This window comes from Sorex araneus, chromosome 3 (assembly GCF_027595985.1).
Source record: "Sorex araneus isolate mSorAra2 chromosome 3, mSorAra2.pri, whole genome shotgun sequence".
NCBI classification, from domain to species: Eukaryota; Metazoa; Chordata; class Mammalia; order Eulipotyphla; family Soricidae; genus Sorex; species Sorex araneus.
In genome coordinates, this window is record NC_073304.1 from 100,884,145 (window position 1) to 100,902,768 (window position 18,624).

At 46.6% G+C, this 18,624-nt stretch overlaps 1 protein-coding gene across 3 annotated transcripts in view; it reads left to right on the forward strand.

The window, feature by feature from the left end:
- The first annotated feature begins 853 nt into the window (after nucleotides 1–853).
- Nucleotides 854–18,624, forward strand: part of GRAMD2A (GRAM domain containing 2A) — a 42,007-nt gene continuing 24,236 nt past the window's right edge. For all 3 annotated transcript variants that reach the window (XM_055133289.1, XM_055133291.1, XM_055133290.1), the window contains exon 1: nucleotides 854–943. In XM_055133289.1, the coding sequence (XP_054989264.1) occupies nucleotides 903–943 (41 nt within the window). In that variant the 5' untranslated portion in view covers nucleotides 854–902. The remainder of the gene's footprint in view (nucleotides 944–18,624) is intronic.

The following is an 18,624-nucleotide window of genomic DNA, read 5'->3' on the forward strand; positions in this document are numbered from 1 at the left end:
ACTTGAAATCCTAGAGGAGGGGGGCGGCCTACCCTTCCTGCTTTAGTGGGTAAGCCTAGGACATTGGCCTTTGGCCAATGTAGAATTGTAGGTAGAATTGGAACAGAGGCCCCTGGTTCTAGATCATTCTGGCTCCGTTGTGGCCATGTTCTACTACTTCCTGGAACACTTGTGACCCCAGGCTCCTTTTGTACCTAGAAACAGGAGGGAGTGGGGAATGGAGCTGAACCTACCTTGCACCGTTTCCGCTCTGCCCAGAGCCAGGCCCCTCTGGGTGCATTGGTCCTGTCCTTACATTGTGGGACTCAGGATTTCTCAAGCCCAGATCATTTTCACTCTTCCCACGCGTCTCGGGGGCTCTCTGCCCTGGTTTCCATAGTTGATTTCTGGTCTGGTCATGCAGCCATTCCATAGATATTCAAAAGTTTGTTGTCTGGAGGACAGGCTGCAACTCTTAAAAGAAAGGTGAAAGCATTCAAACTCCTGGGCACTCCCTATCACACCTCCCTCGGATCCCTTCTCTCATCTGGAGTGGAGAGCAATTCAAATGCAGCCTGGAATGCAAACTCCTGGGTGTTTGGAGGGCTTGGTTCAGCGGTCGCCAGGCTCTGAAAGTAGAAGGGGTTGGAGAGGTACCTGAATCTTGGGAGCACCCCAACCTGTCTCCTCGAGAGGCACGAGGTGTAGCTATGGGAAACTTTCCTGGCTCAAGGACGCAGCGGCAGGATGGTCCAGAGCTTCGGGCTCCACCTGGTCTGGAGAGGGGCAGGAGCGGCCAATGGGCTGCGCCCGTCCGAGCGAGCAGCCAATGGGCGCGCGGGGGCGGGCCCTGGCGGAGCTGCCGGGGGCGGGCGGGAGCTCGGTTCTGCCGCGCGGGCCCGGTGCTTGCTGCAGGCGACGCGATGACCGCGCTGAGCCGGGGCGAGGCAGCCGAGACGGGCAGGTACGGGGGTCCGCGGCGCGGCGGGCCGCGCGCGGGGCTCGGGGGCCGCCGGCGGGGTGGGGTGTGCGCGGCAGCCGCCAGGCAGGCGCTTCCCGGCCGCCGGAATGCGGGCTCGGCTCCAGCGGGGCGCGCGCCGGCCCGGGCGTCCCCCGCGCCGCGAGGTGCTGGCGCGGCCGCGGGATGCCCTGGCCGGCAGGTCTGGGCTCTTCTGAGGGGCCTGCGCCCAGGAGGCGAGGGGCCACGTGGCCAAACCAGGTCGGCAGAGGTGCCCTTCGCAGGACGCGCAGTGCCGCCCACCCCCGCTCCCCTCCATCCCCGTCGCCTTTCTCGTATTCCTGCATCCATTCATTTGTTCGTAGCCCACATCCCCGCCGCGCCTCGCTCGCTTCCCCACGGAGGGGTCAGCCTCTCCCTTCTCCCAGCCCCGTTTGCACTTGTAGGGACCCGCTGCTGCCCAGGACGCAGCGTGGAGCTGCCCTGGCACGACTCGGCCGCGCCCGCGCGCCTGGCTCCTCAGCGGGCGGGCTGGGGCGGGTCTCCCCCGTCTCGGGCCTGATCCATGGTCGCTTCTTAAGCTGCGAAGTTCCTATAGCGGGGGAGGAGGAAAGAGGTGACCGCGGGAACTGTGGGCGCTGGCCCCTGAGATGGGGTGAGATGATTTGAGAGGGAGAGTCAGCGCGAAGTTCCTCCCGGGGCCAGGGCTGAATCTCCGCAGTCAGCTCTGGAGGGTCACCTGGCACCCTGCCAGCTGCAGGTAGGATCCGAACGAACCCTTTGCCCACTCCAACCTGCTGGAGGGACCCCTCCTGTCCTGCCCGCCAAGCGTCTGTCTCATGGGGCTCCACCCAGATGTCATTTGCCCTTTCTTGCTTTTCTTGCCCCCCACTCCCGACATGCACACACTCCCACCACACCGCGTGGCTGTTCGAGGGTTCCCTGTCCTTGCAGGCATCCAGAACTAGGGAACGAGCCCGGCTCCGACACAGCCCTGTGCCCGCCCATGCACACCTCCCGCGCTCAAGTCTGATTCTTGGAAGAGCTGGAGATGTAGTTGGTGGCAGAGGGAGGTGGTATAGAGGGGGTGGCTGCCTGTAGGGAGGGCACCCATATATCCCCTGCATACCTATATGCCCTCTGAACACCCCTCTGGTCACTCAGGCTGGGCTCCAGTCCACACTTGGGGACCTCACAAGGCTGCCGTTACACTTTGACAAGTCCAGTTGTTGGAGCCAATAAGCAGATCTTCAGGACAAGCTGACAGATGCTACTATGAACTTTCAGGAGAATTTCTGTAGATTCAAGTGAAGTTATTCCTGATTGACCTTGGGAAGATATTTCGAATTAGATAGTCTAGAGAGACCAGCTGAGCCCTGGCCATGCCTTGATGGGGTTGGTGGTGGCATTTTAAGAAATTTCTGTGTTTGGGTGAGTCCTCAAACAAAGCCTTAGTGCAGACCATAAAGTTCTGTGCACCAGTTGGTCTACCTAGGGTAAGCCCTGAGGTGAGATGGGCGGCCGTCAGGATGGTCCCCACAGCCAGCTCCCAGGAGCTCTCCCAGCCGGCTCGGGAGGCTGCACCGGTCCTCAGCCTACTCACAGCCATCTTGGCCCTTGCATGTTAAGCACTGCATTTATCAGATTGGCGTGAATCAAACAGGCGTTTTTTAGTCTCATGCTGCTGTTTTGCTGTGACTTGGGACAAGGTGGTTCCTTTCTCTGGTCCAACTATGCCACCCTAAGTTAAGAGGGAAGGCTTTCTTAAGGCTTTCATGTGGTCTTTCCATGATTCTAGATTTCTGTTTTTGTTTTATTATGTATTGGTTTTGGGGCCACACCCACTGGTGGTATTAAGGGCTTACTCCTGTGTCTGTGTTCAGGGACCACTCCCGTTAGGGGCTTAGGGGAGGATATGCAAATGCCAGATACTAAACTTGTTCCGTGGCATGCAAGGAAAGTGCCTAATTCCCTACTATCTCTCTGGGGCCACCATGATTATTCCACTCACCAGTCTGTTTCCCCTTCAGTTTTTGAGGTGTTTTTTGTTTTGTTTATGTATTTGGTGTCTGCCCCTCGTACTACCCAGGGGCCACTCCCAGGTCAGTGCTCAGAGGTTACACCCCACAGTGCCAGGGATTGAACACACAAAACTTGCATTCAGTCTGGTGAGTGATGTCTCCTTGGCCTGAAGGGCTTATATAAGAAATTATATAGGGGCTGGAGCAGTAGCACAGTGGGTAGGTTGTTTGCCTTGCACGCGGCCAACCCAGGTCCAATTCCCATATGGTCCCCTGAGCACCACCAGGAGTAATTCCTGAGTGCAGAGCCAGGAGTAACCCCTGTGCATTGTCAGCAAATAAATAAATAAATAAATAAAATTATATTTAAAAAATACCCACTCTAAAAAAAATTGATTAGGGGGCTGGAGCAATAGCACAGCGGGTAGGGCATTTGCCTTGCACCTGATCAGCGATGTCTGAGTCTGGCAGGACGGCTGTCTTGGCCCCTGTGCTGCTATTCACCTGGCCGGGCATTAATCTGTCACCATCTGTTATCACCCACCTTTGAAGTTTTGATTAATTCCCCAACTGTGGACTAAAGTAGGAAGGGCAGGGGAGGCAGAAGTCATTGAGGATAAAGCTTCCTGTATAATTAACAAGTAACTGTCTCTCCAAGAGGTTCCTGCCTGCCACCGCCCAGATTCCAGAAGGAAGGGGCTCCTAGGAATAAACTGCGCTCCTTCCTTCTCCCCCACTGCAGCTTCCCATTCTTTATTAGTTTAGAAAAGCTTGGTCATATTTCAGAACTGGAGTGTTTTAATAACCTGTGGAGGCTCAACCTGTCTTTCACTCTCGTTTTATTAGTATTTCCTCAGGTCATGCTTAAAAGCCTCTTGAAAAAATTGTTAAGTTTTTTTCTTTTTATGGTGGAGGTTGTACAGCAGGTAGGGTGTTTGCCTTGCACACGGCTGACCTGGGTTCGATTCCTTTGTCCCTCTAGCTCAGAGTATTCCGCCCACAAGCTCAGAGTATTCCGCCTGCTCGGCAGAGCCTAGCAGGCTACCTGTGGCGTATTCGATATGCCAAAAACAGTAACAAGTCTCACAATGGAGACGTTACTGGTGCCTGCTCGAGCAAATTGATGAACAACGGGACGACAGTGCTACAGTGCTATGGTGGAGGTTGGTTTGGGGCCGTAGCCAGCAATACTCAGGGGCTCAGTGCTTGGGGCTTGCTCTTGTGTTGCTTGGAGAACCGTGGGTGGTGCGGGTGATCAAACCCTAGAAAAGCATGGTGCTGTAGCCCTTGGAGCCCTACCCTGTATCAATAGTGTTTTGGGTGGGCTATTAGCTGGGCCTGGCAATATGTCTGTGTTTCTTCTTTCCTCCTCATTGGTTGACATGAAACATCAAAGGTATGTTTAGTGGCTGTCAAAGTCCTATCCTTGTTTCTGCTTGTTGAGGTCCCTTTATAGAGATTGGAATTGCAGTGGGTGTTTATGCTTGAGCAAACAACTCTGGCAATGAGTATATATTTATTTATTTGTTTGTTTTTGGGCCATACTTGGAAATGCTCAGGTGATATACCTGAATCTGCACTCAGGGATCATGCCTGGCAGTGCTTGGGGTGCCATGTTGGATGCTGGGGATTAAACCAGGTAGGCTGTGTTTAAGGCAAATGCCCTACCCGCTGTATTATCTCTTCAGAAGAACTTTTTTTCATTTTTTTTCTTTTTCTTTTTGGGTCACATGTGGTGATGCTCAGGGATTACTCCTGGCTCTCATTCAGAGATTACTTTTGGCGGTGTTTGGAGGACATAAGGGAAGCCGGGAATCGAACCTGGGTGAAGTGCATGCAAGGCAGGCACCCTGCCCTCTGTACTGTCGCTCTGGCCCAGGATTAATTTTCTTCTGGAGAAGAAGCCCTTAGTTATTTCTACTCTGTGTTAACTCTATTCAGATTATTCAAAAATTAGTTTTGCCCATAGCTCGTGGAGTCACATAACATGCTTTTTTTTTTTTCTTTTTGGGTCACACCCAGCAGTGCACAGGGGTTACTCCTGCTCTGCACTCGGGAATTACTCCTGGCGGTACTGGGGGACCATATGGGATGCTGGGAATCAAACCTGGGTCGGCCGCGTGCAAGGCTAACGCCCTACCCACTGTGCTATCGCTCCAGCCCCACATAACATGCTATTTTAAAATCACTTTTGTAGTCTGGAAATTTTCTTTTAAAATAGCCTAGTGATGATTCTAGGATTTGATATTTACACTGAGCTTTTTTGAATCCAAACTCGGTAAAATACCTGGGCTCAGGAGACCCCGCGGTGTCTCTTCCCAAACCTGGGCCTCCTGAATGCAAGGCTTGTGCATGAGCCTGTTAGACCATTCTCCAGCCCACTGTATCACTGTCATCCCGTTGTTCATCGATCTACTTGAGTGTGCACCAGTAACGTCTACATTCATCCAAGCCCTGAGATTTTAGCAGCCTCTCCTTACTCATTTTTCCCAATGATTTGAGGCTCTTTCAGGGTCAGGGGAATGAGACCTGTTATTGTTACTGTATTTGGTATATCAAATACGCAACGGGGAGCTTGCCGGGCTCTTCTGTGCGGGCAGGAAACTCTGTAGCTTGCCAGGCTCTCTTTTGGATATGTATATGTTCTCCAGCCCAGAGTTTATTATTTATTTATTTATTTTGGTTTTGGGGCCACACCCAGCTGTGCTTGGGTCATCTCCTCATGATGCTCAAACTGGGCTTGGCCTCATCCAGGACAAGCAACTTTAACCCTTGAACTGTTTCTCTGGCCCTAGAGTTTATATTTAAAATTCATCAGGTTATTAAATTTAAGGTCCGGGAATATAGCTCAGTGGTAGAGCACTTGTCTTGCATATATGAGGCCTTGGGTTTGATTCCTGGCACCACACTTTTTACTAGTTTAGAAAAGCTTGATCATACAAAAATAAAAAAAGAAAAAGAAAATCTTGGTCATAATTCAGAACTGGAGTGTTTTAATAACCCATGGAGGCTGAACCTGTCTTTTAGTTCTTGTTTTATTAGTATTTCCTTGGGTCATGTTTGTTTGTTTTTTTCTTTTTGGGTCACACCCTGTGATACTCAGGGATTACTCCTGGCTCTGCATTTAGGAATTACTCCTGGCAGTGCTTGGGGGACCATATGGGATGCTGGGAATTAAACCTGGGTCGGCTGCGTGCAAGGCCAATGCCCTACCCGTTGTGCTATCACTCCAGCCCTCTTGGGTCATGTTTAAAAGCCACTTGAAAAATTGTTAAGTTTTTGGGATTTTTTTTTTTGTTTGTTTTTATGGTGGAGGTTGGCTTGGGGCCATAGCCAGAGGCTCAGTGCTCAGCATCAAAAGAGAAAAGAGAAAAAGAAACACAAAGATAAAGGCTGAGAAGCTTATGCAAATCTTTTCAGATGCATCACTGAAGATGCATTCAAAGGTTGGAATGCATCCTCTGCATGCAGGATCCCTGGGCTCAATTCCTAGCACCAAGTGGTTCCCCCAGTACTACTGGGTATGGCCCCCAAATAAACAAATCTAATAAACATCAAATGCTTTCTTTCCAATAACATGTCGGTCTGTTCAGACACACCAGTTTTGCCCCCAACTCTAGGTGTCCGAACATGGGCCTGTAATCTTTGCCTGGATTCCTAAGGGTTTCACATCAGGCTCCTAAGGTTTCACATCCAGGTGATGAAGGAAGGAGGCTGAGACTAAATGTGGAAGCTGACTTAGGATGCACAAGTGACCGAGAGGCTAGGGGTGGTTTTCACCCCAACACTGCTGGGGTCACTGTCTGCCTCCACTGGAAATCTGGTGTTCTGGAGAGAGGAAAAGCTTGACAGAGGCTCGTTCCTTGAGTTCCCACCAGTCAGAGAGAAATTTGTTTGGGTGAAGACATTGTCTTCTTCCTGTCTGTGAGGCATTCTTGGCATAACAGGAAGAGCCTGGGCTTTATCAAAGGCCTGGAGTTTCTTTATTTTTCATCTTGAAAATTTTATTTTACTTGTGTATTTATAATAGATTGAAGTTCTGTGATTTCCAGATGATGGTTAATGATGGTTTTCTGTATACATAATTTCAACATCCTTCCCATCACCAAGTCCCTTCACTCCCCACAGACGCTGAGGCCTCTCTCCATGCTCACTCCCAACATTCTCCTGTTAGTATTGCTGCCTTTAGTCCTTCTGTTGCTGTCTTGCTGTGTGTCTTTAACTCTGACCTTTGAGAGAGATCATTCTGTATTTATTGCTTTCCTTCCTTGTATCCTTTACTTCCTTTCATGTTGCAACATTGTTTTGTTCTTTCTATGAGCTGCATAGTATTCTATTATGTATCTATATCATGCTTCCACAGTCCAGCATTTGGGTAATTTCCATATCTTGGCTATTGTACTAAGTGTTGTAATGAACATGGGTGTGCATATATCCTTTGGAATTATTGTATTTTTGTGTTTGGGGGGGTAGATGCTAAGAAGTGGTATCACTAGGTTGTAGGGGAGATCTTTTCCTGTTTTTTTAGAAATCTTTTTCTCCATATTGCTTCCCATAGAGGCTGAACCAGACAGCATTGCCACCAACACGATGAGGGTTCCTTTCTCCCCACAGCCCGCCGACACTGGCTGTTTCCAGACTTTGGATATGTGCCATTCTCACCAGCGTGAGATGGTATCTGCGTGTTGTTTTGCTTTGCGTTTCCCTAATCGTGAGTTGCTATGAGCGCTTTTCATCTGCCATCCATATCAAAAGACCAGGATTTTAACCCTTCCTCCACAAGTTCCAGCAGAGTCTTTCCTGTCTGAGTCTCCCTGGATTCACCTGAGATGTGCCACTGACTTCCCCGTCCCAGGCTGTGTGACGGCCGGGCCTCAGCAGGCCTCCCTGGCCCTCTTCCTGCAAGGCCTCCAGCTCAGAGAATCTAAAACGAGGCTTTCTGGATGATTCAGCCCCAGCTCTAAGAATAGGTCTGTCTTTTTCCCTTCTCCAAGGTGCAAGGTTTATTAGTTTTTTAAAAAAAGAAACATTTAATCTGGGGATAAGTAATAACCAGTTTATCCTAGAGTTAACATCCTGCATGGCAGCAGAGCAGTATCAGAACCCAGAATAGGACATTGCTAGAACCTTGATCTCATTCAGATTCTACCAGTTTTATGTGCACTGTGTGGGTTTGCTTTTGTGCAATTTGCCACAACTGTGGATTTGGACAAATTTGTTTTAAAAACCAAAGTCCTTTCTTTTCTTTTCTTTTTTTTTTTCTTTTTGGGTCACACCCGGCAATGCATAGGGGTCACTCCTGGCTCTGCATTCATGAATTACCCCTGGCGGTGCTCGAGGGACCATATGGGATGCTGGGATTTAAACCTGGGTCAGCTATGTGCAAGGCAAACACCCTACCCACCATGCTATCACTCCAGCCCCAAAACCAAAGTCCTTTCTTCCCTCCCTCTCTCTCTCCCTCCCCCCCCCATTCTTTCTTGAATTCTTCAGGGTGGGTCATTTAAGAATGAAAGAATGAAATTATAGAAATTTGAAATTTCAGATGTGTTAATTTTGCTAAGCCTTTAAATGTTTCCCACCCCCCACCCTTTTTTTTTCTTCCTTTTTCTTCTTTTCTCCCAATTAATTTTTTTTTTTTTTTACTTTTTGGGTCACACTTGGCAGTGCTCAGAGGTTACTCCTGGCTCTGCACTCAGGAATTACTCTTGGCAGTGCTTGGGGGACCATATGGGATACTGGGAATCGAACCCAGGTCTGCCGTGTGCAACGCAAACGCCCTACCCGCTGTGCTATTGCTCTAGCCCCTCTCCCAATGAATTTAGATGACTATTCTGATCAAAATATTAACACAAGTTACACAGAAAAAACAACATCAAAATTTCAGCTTAGGAAAATATTGTTAAAATTTTGGAGACCATCCTTCTAATATACTTTATGAGGGATGCCTCTCTAAAGAATGCCTTTCCCACATTATGTTATTCTATTGTTCTATGCTCTTATGAACTCATTGTCATAAACAAGCTTCATTAATAATGATAAGAAGTGGGCTGGAGTGACAGCACAGCGGGTAGGGCGTTTGCCTTGCGCACGGCCGACCCGGGTTCGATTCCCAGCATCCCATATGGTCCCCTGAGCACCGCCAGGGGTGGTTCCTGAGTGCAGAGCCAGGAGTGACCCCTGTGCATTGCCGGGTATGACCCAAGGAGAAAAAAAAATGATAAGAAGTTTACTCATTATTAAAATCCTGTGAATTTACTATGGAATTTATTAATTTTATAAATTCCATCCTTGGAATAAACCATGATTTGGTGGTGGCCTATTGCTTTATTTCCTCTTCTAACTATACTTCAGTGAACATTCTAAAATGTTTAAGTTTGTATCCAGTTATTTCCTAAGAATAAATTAGAAGCAATGGGAATTATGGGTGACTTGTCTCTGCCTATAAAAATATAGGTGCCCTGTTTCAAAGTGGCTCTTCACTAATGTGCTATCAACAGTAAATATTATTAAATTTCCAAGGCTTTGAAATTTCTTTAAAAGAATATAGTTTCTACCTTTTATTTTTAAATATCTCCATTGTTTTTGCTGATTTACAGTATGTTCAGTTTTAAATAATTTGCAGTGTGGTAGATAGAACCAGGCGGACCATGTACAAGGCAAGCACCCAGCCTCTATACTATCTCTCTGGCCTAAATTAATTTGTTTTCAGTTTTGGGGCCACACCTGGTGGTGTTCAGGCTTAATCCTAGTTTTGTGCTCAAGAATCTACCCTGGCAGGGCTTAGAGAACCATATGTGGTGCCAGGGACTGAACCAGGGTCAGCCATATATACAAGGCAAGTGCCCTAATCATTGTACCATCTCTCCAGTCCTGCATTTATATATTTTTTGGTGGTGGAGGGGTTTTGGTGGTGGCACACCTGGCAGTGCTCAAGGCTAACTCCTGGCTCTGTACTCAGGAATTACTCCTGGCAGTGCTTGGAGGACCATATGTGATGCCAAGGATTAAACTCCAGTCGGCTGCAAGACAAATTTCCTGCCTGCTGTACTATCACTCCAGCCCTATGCATTTGTATCAATTACGGCATATAACATATGTCAGAAAGGTTAACTGTTTCCAGTCTCCTCAAAGGGTCAAAAATTGCTTATTTTCTACATTATTGGTAATATTGGGCAAAATAGTTTTAAAATATTTTCTAATAAGAGAGATGTGAGAGTTATATTCTTTTGTGGCTGGTCTGTTCATATTCTTTCCCACTTTTAAAAATTACACTGTTTACCTTTCTTCTTATTGACTCTGATGAGCTCATATATTAAAAACTCCAACGCTTGGCCGGTTTGAAATTTCATGAAGAATGGCTTTTAATGCTTGAGTCATTAAATATTTAATGTGTTCTGGATTTTTATCTCTTCCTCAGAAAGGCCTTTCCTGGTATTTTAATATTGTTCTCTATTTTATTTAAGTACTTCATTGATTTAGGACTATTTGGATGTTTGTTGCCCTCTAAAATCTATCTGGAATTAATTTTTGTGAAATCATATGGGGTGGCCAGTTGCCCAATATCATTTACCGGACAATACAGTTTTATTTGAAATTTTGTTATTTAATTATTTATTTACTTGTTTTGAGGTTTTGGGGTTGCACCTGGCATTGCTCTGTGGCCACTCCTGTTCTCCTGTCTTAGTACTTGGGGTTGCTACTGGTGTTGTTCTGGGGATCATGTGGTGTTAGGGATCAGTCCCAGCCCTTCTGCATGCAAAGTGTACACTCAGCTCTCTGACTTACCTTTTACCCTCAATCTTCTTTATTATATACTAAATGTACTCATATGTACCCATACATCATGTTCTGTATGCTCTCATATTCTATAGACTTGTTTATCTGTCCTAACCCAGCAAATAGGTCTAATTCTCTAATTGTTCAGACATTTAGTAGGGTAAAACTTACATTAAGTTTGGGGTAAACTGGCTGGAGAGATAATACTGCAGATAAGGCATTTATCTTGCATGCAGCTGACCCTGGTTCGATCTTCTGCATCCCATATGGTCCCCTGAGCCTTCCAGAAATGATTCCTGGCTGCAGCGACAGGAGTAATCCTTGAGCATTCCCAGTTGTGACCCCCAAACAAACAAAAATTTGGGCAAAACTTACTTTTATGTAATATTGAATCTTTCAATCAAAGATTTGTCTCGGTGACTGTTGTGATAGCACAATGGATAGGGCGTTTGCCTTGCACGTGGCCAACCCGGGTTCAATTCCCAGCATCTTATATGGTCCCCTGAGCACCACCAGGAGTAATTCCTGAGTGCAGAGCCAGGAATGACCCCTGTGCATCGCCGGGTGTTACCCAAAAAGCAAAAAAAAAAGAAAAAGAATGGTTTGTCTTTCTGTTTACTCAAACCTTTTATGCCATTTTTGGAAAATGTGGGTTTCTTCTCAATTTTTTTTACATTAACATTTTTATGGGTAAATATTTTTATGTGTTGTTATATGCATAGGATCACTATCCTTGGCCCTTTTGATGAGTAATGCAGTCTACAGAGAAAGTATTTTCACTGGAAAAAATAGTGAACTCCACAAGAGTTCATTATGTGTCTTCCCATCCCGACATTAACTAGTCTGGTGACCACAAAGAAGGAAGCCTGTGGCGCTTGGCCAGGCACGGAGCTCGGTAGTAGAACAGAGGCATTTGGGGACTCTTTTTTCTTTGTCTACTTTAGTAGGGGCCCCTCCTGCGGGCATTCAAGTCCGGTGGGGCTGGGGATGGGACTCAGGGCCTTGCAGCACATGTTATAGCACTTGGACCTTGTCACCAGCCCTCAGAGCACTTGCATTACAGGCACGTAGCCCTGGGACCGCAGACACAAAAAGAATATCTGCACCAGCTTCCTTTTGTTTTACTTTTTGGTTTTTGAGCCAGGGGTGACTCCTGGCTCTCTGGCTCTGCACTGCACTCAGGAATTACCCCTGGCAGTGCTCAAGGGACCATGTGGGATACTGGGAATCGAACCCGGGTCAACCTCGTGCAAGGCAAACGCCCTACCTGCTGTGCTATTGCTCCAGCCCCCTGCACCAGATGGATTCTTATCTTTCTGGAAGAAGAGACTCCAGGACACACCTTGCTGCTACTTTAGTCGGGGTCACCTGAACTCTCAAGCTTGAGCATGGTTTTGCCTCCTCACCCCCTCCCCAACCCCCCACTCCCAGTTTTCTGCAGCAGGGACCTTGCTTGGTGTGTCCCAAATCCTGGCTAATGTCCCACTTTGGTGTTGGGCAAGGAACTGGAATCTAGGATCTAGGGTCTGGGAGGGGATGTAGAATGGAGAGTGGGTTGGGCAGTGTGAGTGCGGCTGCTGTCCCCCACACCTGACACCCCCTAGTCTGCGGGAGTACCAAGGACTCCCAGCCCTTCCAGCAGGTCAGCTGGTGAAGGCGGCAGGGAAGATGAGCCCTCCTGACTACAGACACCCTCCTTAGGAAACCAGAGGAATGTATGACCCCTGACCCTGCTCCCTGCAAGCCCTGCCTGGGAAAGGAGGTGGGATGGGAGGGTGCTTGGTGCAGAGCTTCCGGCCCTGAGCTCCGCAGCCTGCAGCCTGCCTACTTGAGCTCAGAGACCTACTTCTTCTCAGCACCTTCCCTGCAGGACGATGGGGCCTGGAGTCTCGTGCTCAGAGCTGCTTCTGCTCCGACCTCTCCTCCCCTGTGCTTCTGCCCATTTCAGCTTCCTCTGTGCCTCTCACCCAGCTTCCCTGCTTGCCATTTTGAACTTTTGGAAACCCTCTTTTGTTTCCTGGCTTTCTTTCTGCCCCTTGGTCCACGGCTCTCCTAATCTGGGGGGCAGAGGGACCTCTCTTTCCTCCACAGTGTTTTCTTAGTTCCCTGACTTCCCTCTTTCTTCCCTCCCCGCTCCTCTTCACCAGGTATAAAACGCCACTAAAAACTTGACTTTCTTGGGTACATGTGTGTTGTGAGACCACAGATTCAAACCCAGAACCTCATACATGGAAGGCGTGCGCTGTTCCTCCGAGCCCTTCTCAGCTGAAACATTAACCAGTGCATCCTTAGTACCTTCCAGGCTGTTCAGAATTGAGCTACTATCTTCACTGTCTTCATTCCGGAACAGTTTCATCACCCCCAAAAGAATCCCTATGTATTAGTCACCTTCCTGTCCACACTCTCCCAGGCCCTGGCAACGACTAATCTATGATCTTGGTGGTTTTACCAATCCTGGACATTTTCTTTAGAGAGTTGTGGGGCTAGGGGTGTGGGTTTGAGCCACACCTGGGAGTGCTCAGGGACAGCTCCTGGATCTGTGCTCAGGGGACCATATGCAGTGCTGGGGATCAAACCAGGGTCATGGCTGAAAAGGCTACATGCAAGTGTCTTACCTTCTGTACTTCTCTGGCTCTCAGATTCTGGAATTTTCTATGTATTGAGTTATATGCAATTTTTTGACTGCTTTCATTTATTAATACTGTGTATATAAATACTGTGTATTTCTCTGGCCCCTAGCATAATTTTTTTAATGTTTTATTAGTGAAACTACAGTGAGGTACAGTTACAGACTTACAAACTTTCATGCTTGCATTTCAGTCATAAGTACCCATCCCTCTATAAGTACCCATCCCTCCACCACCAATGATCTCAGTATTCCTCCCACCACCCCGCCTCTGTGGCAGGGCATTCCCTTTTGTTCTGTCTTTCCTTTTGGGTGTTGTAGTTTGCACTAGAGGCATTGAGTGGCCATTGTGTTCAATCTATAGTCTACATTTGGCTTAGTGTAATGTTTTTAACATTCATTCATTTCATTGCATGGTCAGAACTTCATTCCTTTTTATGGCTGAAGTATGTTCCATTGAATGGACTTTCCACATTTTGTTTATGCCCTCATCAACTGAGGACTATTTGGGTTGTATTCATATTTTGGGCTATTATGATGATAATTATCATAATGCTTTGAACATTCTAGTGCAAGATTTGATGGGGACATGGGATCATTTATTTGGGATCTACCTTGAAGAAGACTTACTGGCAATATAGGAACTCTATGTCTAACCTTTTGAGGAACCACCCTATTAATTTTCAAAGCAGTTGCACCATATTACACTCCCACCAGCAGTGTTTGAGGGTTCTGATTTCTCCAGGGCCTCACCTACACACATTGTTGATTATTGTCCCCCGTGATTGTAATGGAGGATACTCATTGTGGTTTTGATTTGCACTTACCTGATGACTGATATGCCTATTGGTCATTTGATACTTTCTTTGGATAAATGTGGTTTTTTTTGATAACTGTTTATTTAAACCGCACCCATTACAAATGGGATTGTCTTTTTTATTTTAATTTTTTTTATTGAATCACCATGTGGAAAATTTACAATGCTTTCAGGCTTAAGTCTCAGTTATACAATGCTGAAACAACCATCCCTTCACCAGTGTCCATATCCCACCACCAAAAAAAAAAAGTATACCTCCCATCCTGCCCCCTCCCACCTTGTAACCGATAAATTTCACTTCACTTTCTATTTATTTTGGTTACATTCAATATTTCAACATAAACTTCACTATTATTGTTAGGAGTGCCCCACTAGAATCAGACCTGTTGTGAAGGGATATAAGGTCGCGCGGCCATAGCGGCGGCGCAATTTTGAATTTCTGTACTTTAGCAACTAAGTCCAAGGGAGATTTCTTCCAGGTATTGGATCATTGCAAGCTTGTAAACCTCATCTGTGGTCGTCATAATATGGCGGTCACCACGCCCTTCACCCCGGCAAGGAAAAGGCGAGAGAGAGAAATACCTTTCCCCTTCTGGGCGGGCATGGGGCCTCGGCTTAGTTCTCAGTCTGGAGACATTCTGCGAGGAGCTGCCCATGCCGAAAAGTTTAGCTGGCATCTGGAGTCACGCTCGTGCAGCTGTGGAGAGGCTGCACACACGTGCGGCCCCCGGGATCACATCTTGGTGGCAGCGGGATTGTCTTTTTATTGTTAAGTTTTGAGTTCTTTTTATTTGTTTGTTTTTGAGCCACATACAGCAGTGCTGAAGACTTACTCCTGGCACTGTGCTCAGGGATTACTCTTGGCAGTTCTCAGGGGCCCTTATGCAGGTAACCAGGGTGGCCATCTACAAGGCAAACACCTCATCCCCATACTATCTCTGACCCCAAATCTCAATTTTATTTTTATAAAGTTTTTCATAATAATTCATTACATTTAATATTCGAACACCAATCCCACCTCCATTGCACCTTCCCACCACCATATTTCGAATGTTTCCACCCCAAATCCCAAACCGTGCCCCCCCAAGCAGAACGGAAACAATTTTGTATTGTTTAATATATATATGTTTTGGGGCCGGAGCGATAGCACAGCGGGTAGGGCGTTTGCCTTGCACGCGGCCGACCCGGGTTCGATTCCCGGCATCCCATATGGTCCCCCGAGCACCTCCAGGAGTAATTCCTGAGTACAGAGCCAGGAGTAACCCCTGGGCATCACTGGGTGTGACCCAAAAAGCCGGGGATCGAACCCGGGTCGGCCGCGTGCAAGGCAAACGCCCTACCCGCTGTGCTATCGCTCCAGCCCCCAATAATTTTTTTTAAATTGTGGTTAAAACTTGAGTAACGAGGGGCTGGAAAGATAGTACAGCAAGTGGGGCACCTTCCTTGCATATAGCTGACCCGGATTCAATTCTCAACACCAACATGGTCCCCTGAACCCTGCCAGGCACAGTAATCCCTGAGCACAGAAAGAGGAGTAAGCCCTGAGCACTGCAGGAGTGGTCTAAAAACTAAACAGAACAAACAAAATAGCATAATTTTTTTTTTTTTTGCTTTTTTTGGGTCACACCCAGCGATGCTCAGGGGTTACTCCTGGCTTTGCACTCAGGAATTACTCCTGGCAGTGCTTGGGGGACCATATGGGATGCCGGGGATCGAATCCGGGTCGGCCGAGTGCAAGGCAAACGCCCTACTCGCTGTGCTATCACTCCGGCCCCAAAATAGCATAAAATTTGTTATCTTAAACATCTCTAAATTTATTTACATAGTCCAGTGTGTTGTGTGTATTCCTGTTATTGTGCAACCAATCTCCAGAACTTTTTCATCTTGCGTAACTGAAACTCTACCCATTAGATAACTCTCCGTTTCCTCTTCCCTTTAGCCCCTGACAATCACCTTTCTGTTTTGTGTTTCCCTGAATTCGACCACTCGAGATACTTCATTTCAGTGGAATCATACAGTGTTTCTCCATTTGTCTTGGCTTATTTCACTTGGCGACATATCTTCAAGGTTATCAGAGTTCATTACCTACTCTGGGCACGAAGTCACTCATCACATATATGATTTGCAAATAATTCCTTTCATTCTGAGAATTACCTTTACTCTTTATTTTTGTTTCTGGGCCATACCTGGGAATGCCTGAGGGTTGCTCCAGGCTTGTTGGAGAGGCCCTTCCTGCTGGTGCCTGGGGGACCATGTCGAAGGCGCTGGAATTGAACCTGGAGATTCCACATGAAAATCATGCACTCTGGTCCCTTTGTTCTTTTTGGTTTTTGGTTTTTCTTTTTTGAGTTACACCCAGTGGTGCTCAGAGCTTACTCCTCACTCTGTGCTCAGGACTGACTCCTAGCAGGGCTCTGGGACCATATGGGGTGTTGGGGATTGAACCTAGGCTGGCACATGCAAAGCAAGCATCCTATCCACTGTAGTATTTCTCTGGCCCGCTCTCAGACCCACCTTCACTTTCCTGAGAATACCATTAGCATAAAAAAATTTCTAATTTTGATGATGTAAATTATCTTGTTTCTTCCCTTTGATTTCATGTGCTATTGGTGTCATATCTTAAGGGACCATTGCCCAATTCAAGATCATTGATTAATAAAATATGTATACCTAAGTTTTCTTCAAAGAGTTTTTAATAATATTTTTATAAAAAATATTTTAAGTTTTACATCCAACCCCATCAAAAAATGGGGCAAAGAAATGAACAGAAACTTTACCAAGGAAGAAATACGAATGGCCAAAAGGCACATGAAAAAGTGCTCTACATCACTAATCATCAGAGAGATGCAGATCAAAACAACCATGAGATACCACCTCACACCACAGAGACTAGCACACATCCAAAAGAACAAAAGCAACCGCTGTTGGAGAGGATGTGGGGAGAAAGGGACCCTTCTTCACTGCTGGTGGGAATGCCGACTGGTTCAGCCCTTCTGGAAAACAATTTGGACGACTCTCAAAAAATTAGATATTGAATTCCCATTTGACCCAGCAATACCACTGCTGGGAATATATCCCAGAGAGGCAAAAAAGTACAATCGAAACAACATCTGCACATGTATGTTCATCGCAGCACTGTTTATAATAGCCAGAATCTGGAAAAAACCCGAATGCCCCAGAACGGATGACTGGTTGAGGAAACTTTGGTACATCTATACAATGGAATACTATGCAGCTGTTAGAAAAAAGGAGGTCAAGAATTTTGTAGTTAAGTGGATGGGCATGAAAAGTTTCATGCTGAGTGAAATGAGTCAGAAAGAGAGAGACAGACATAGAAAGATTGCACTCATCTATGGTATATAGAATAACAGAGTGGGAGACTAACACCCAAGAACTGTAGAAATAAGTACCAGGAGGTTGACTCCATGGCTTCGAGGCTGGCCTCACGTTCCGGGGAAAGGTCAACTCAGAGAAGCGATCACCAACTACATTGTAGTCGAAGGCCATGTGGGGGAAGGGAGTTGCGGGCTGAATGAGGGCTAGAGACTGAGCACAGCGGCCACTCAACACCTTTATTGCAAACCACAACAGCTAATTAGAGAGAGAAAACAGAAGGGAATGCCTTGCCACAGTGGCAGGGTGGGGTGGGGGGGAGATGGGATTGGGGAGGGTGGGAGGGACGCTGGGTTTACGGGTGGTGGAGAATGGGCACTGGTGAAGGGATGGGTTCCCGAACTTTGTATGAGGGAAGTATAAGCACAAAAGTGTATAAATCTGTAACTGTACCCTCATGGTGATTCTCTAATTAAAAATAAATAAATTAAAAAAATATTTTAAGTTTTATTTAAAATATTATATAATAATATTATAAAAAACTTAAATAATATTTAAGTTTTTTATAATATTAGCAATGACCTTTTTTTTTTTTGGTTTGATTTTGTTTTGGGGTCACACCCAGTGATGCTCAGGGGTTACTGCTGGCTATACCCTTAGGAATCACTATTGACAGTGCTCTGGGGACCATATAGGATGCTGGGGATTGAACTTGGGTCAGCTGTGTGCAAGGCAAGTACCCTACCCACTGTACTATCTCTCCAGACCCTAGCATTGACATTTTTGGAGTTAATTTTTATATGTGGTGTGAGACAGGGATTCGATTAATTATAATGCATGCTGTTGTTATTCATTCAGTACTGTTTGGTGGGAAAATCTCTCTCCTGCTCCCCCACCCATTGAATTCATCTTATGTTCTTGTTGATGGTGCCCTTCCTTATACAGACACTTTCACTGAAGGATCTTCCTAGCTCTTATCCACAGTCCAGTAACAGAAAATTTATCCCCAAAACCTGGATCTTCCTTCTGAGTTCTTTACTCATCTGTGTTTTTATATAAATGTTTCTCACACATATTCAAGACTGAATGCATGATTGTTTCCCTCAAATAT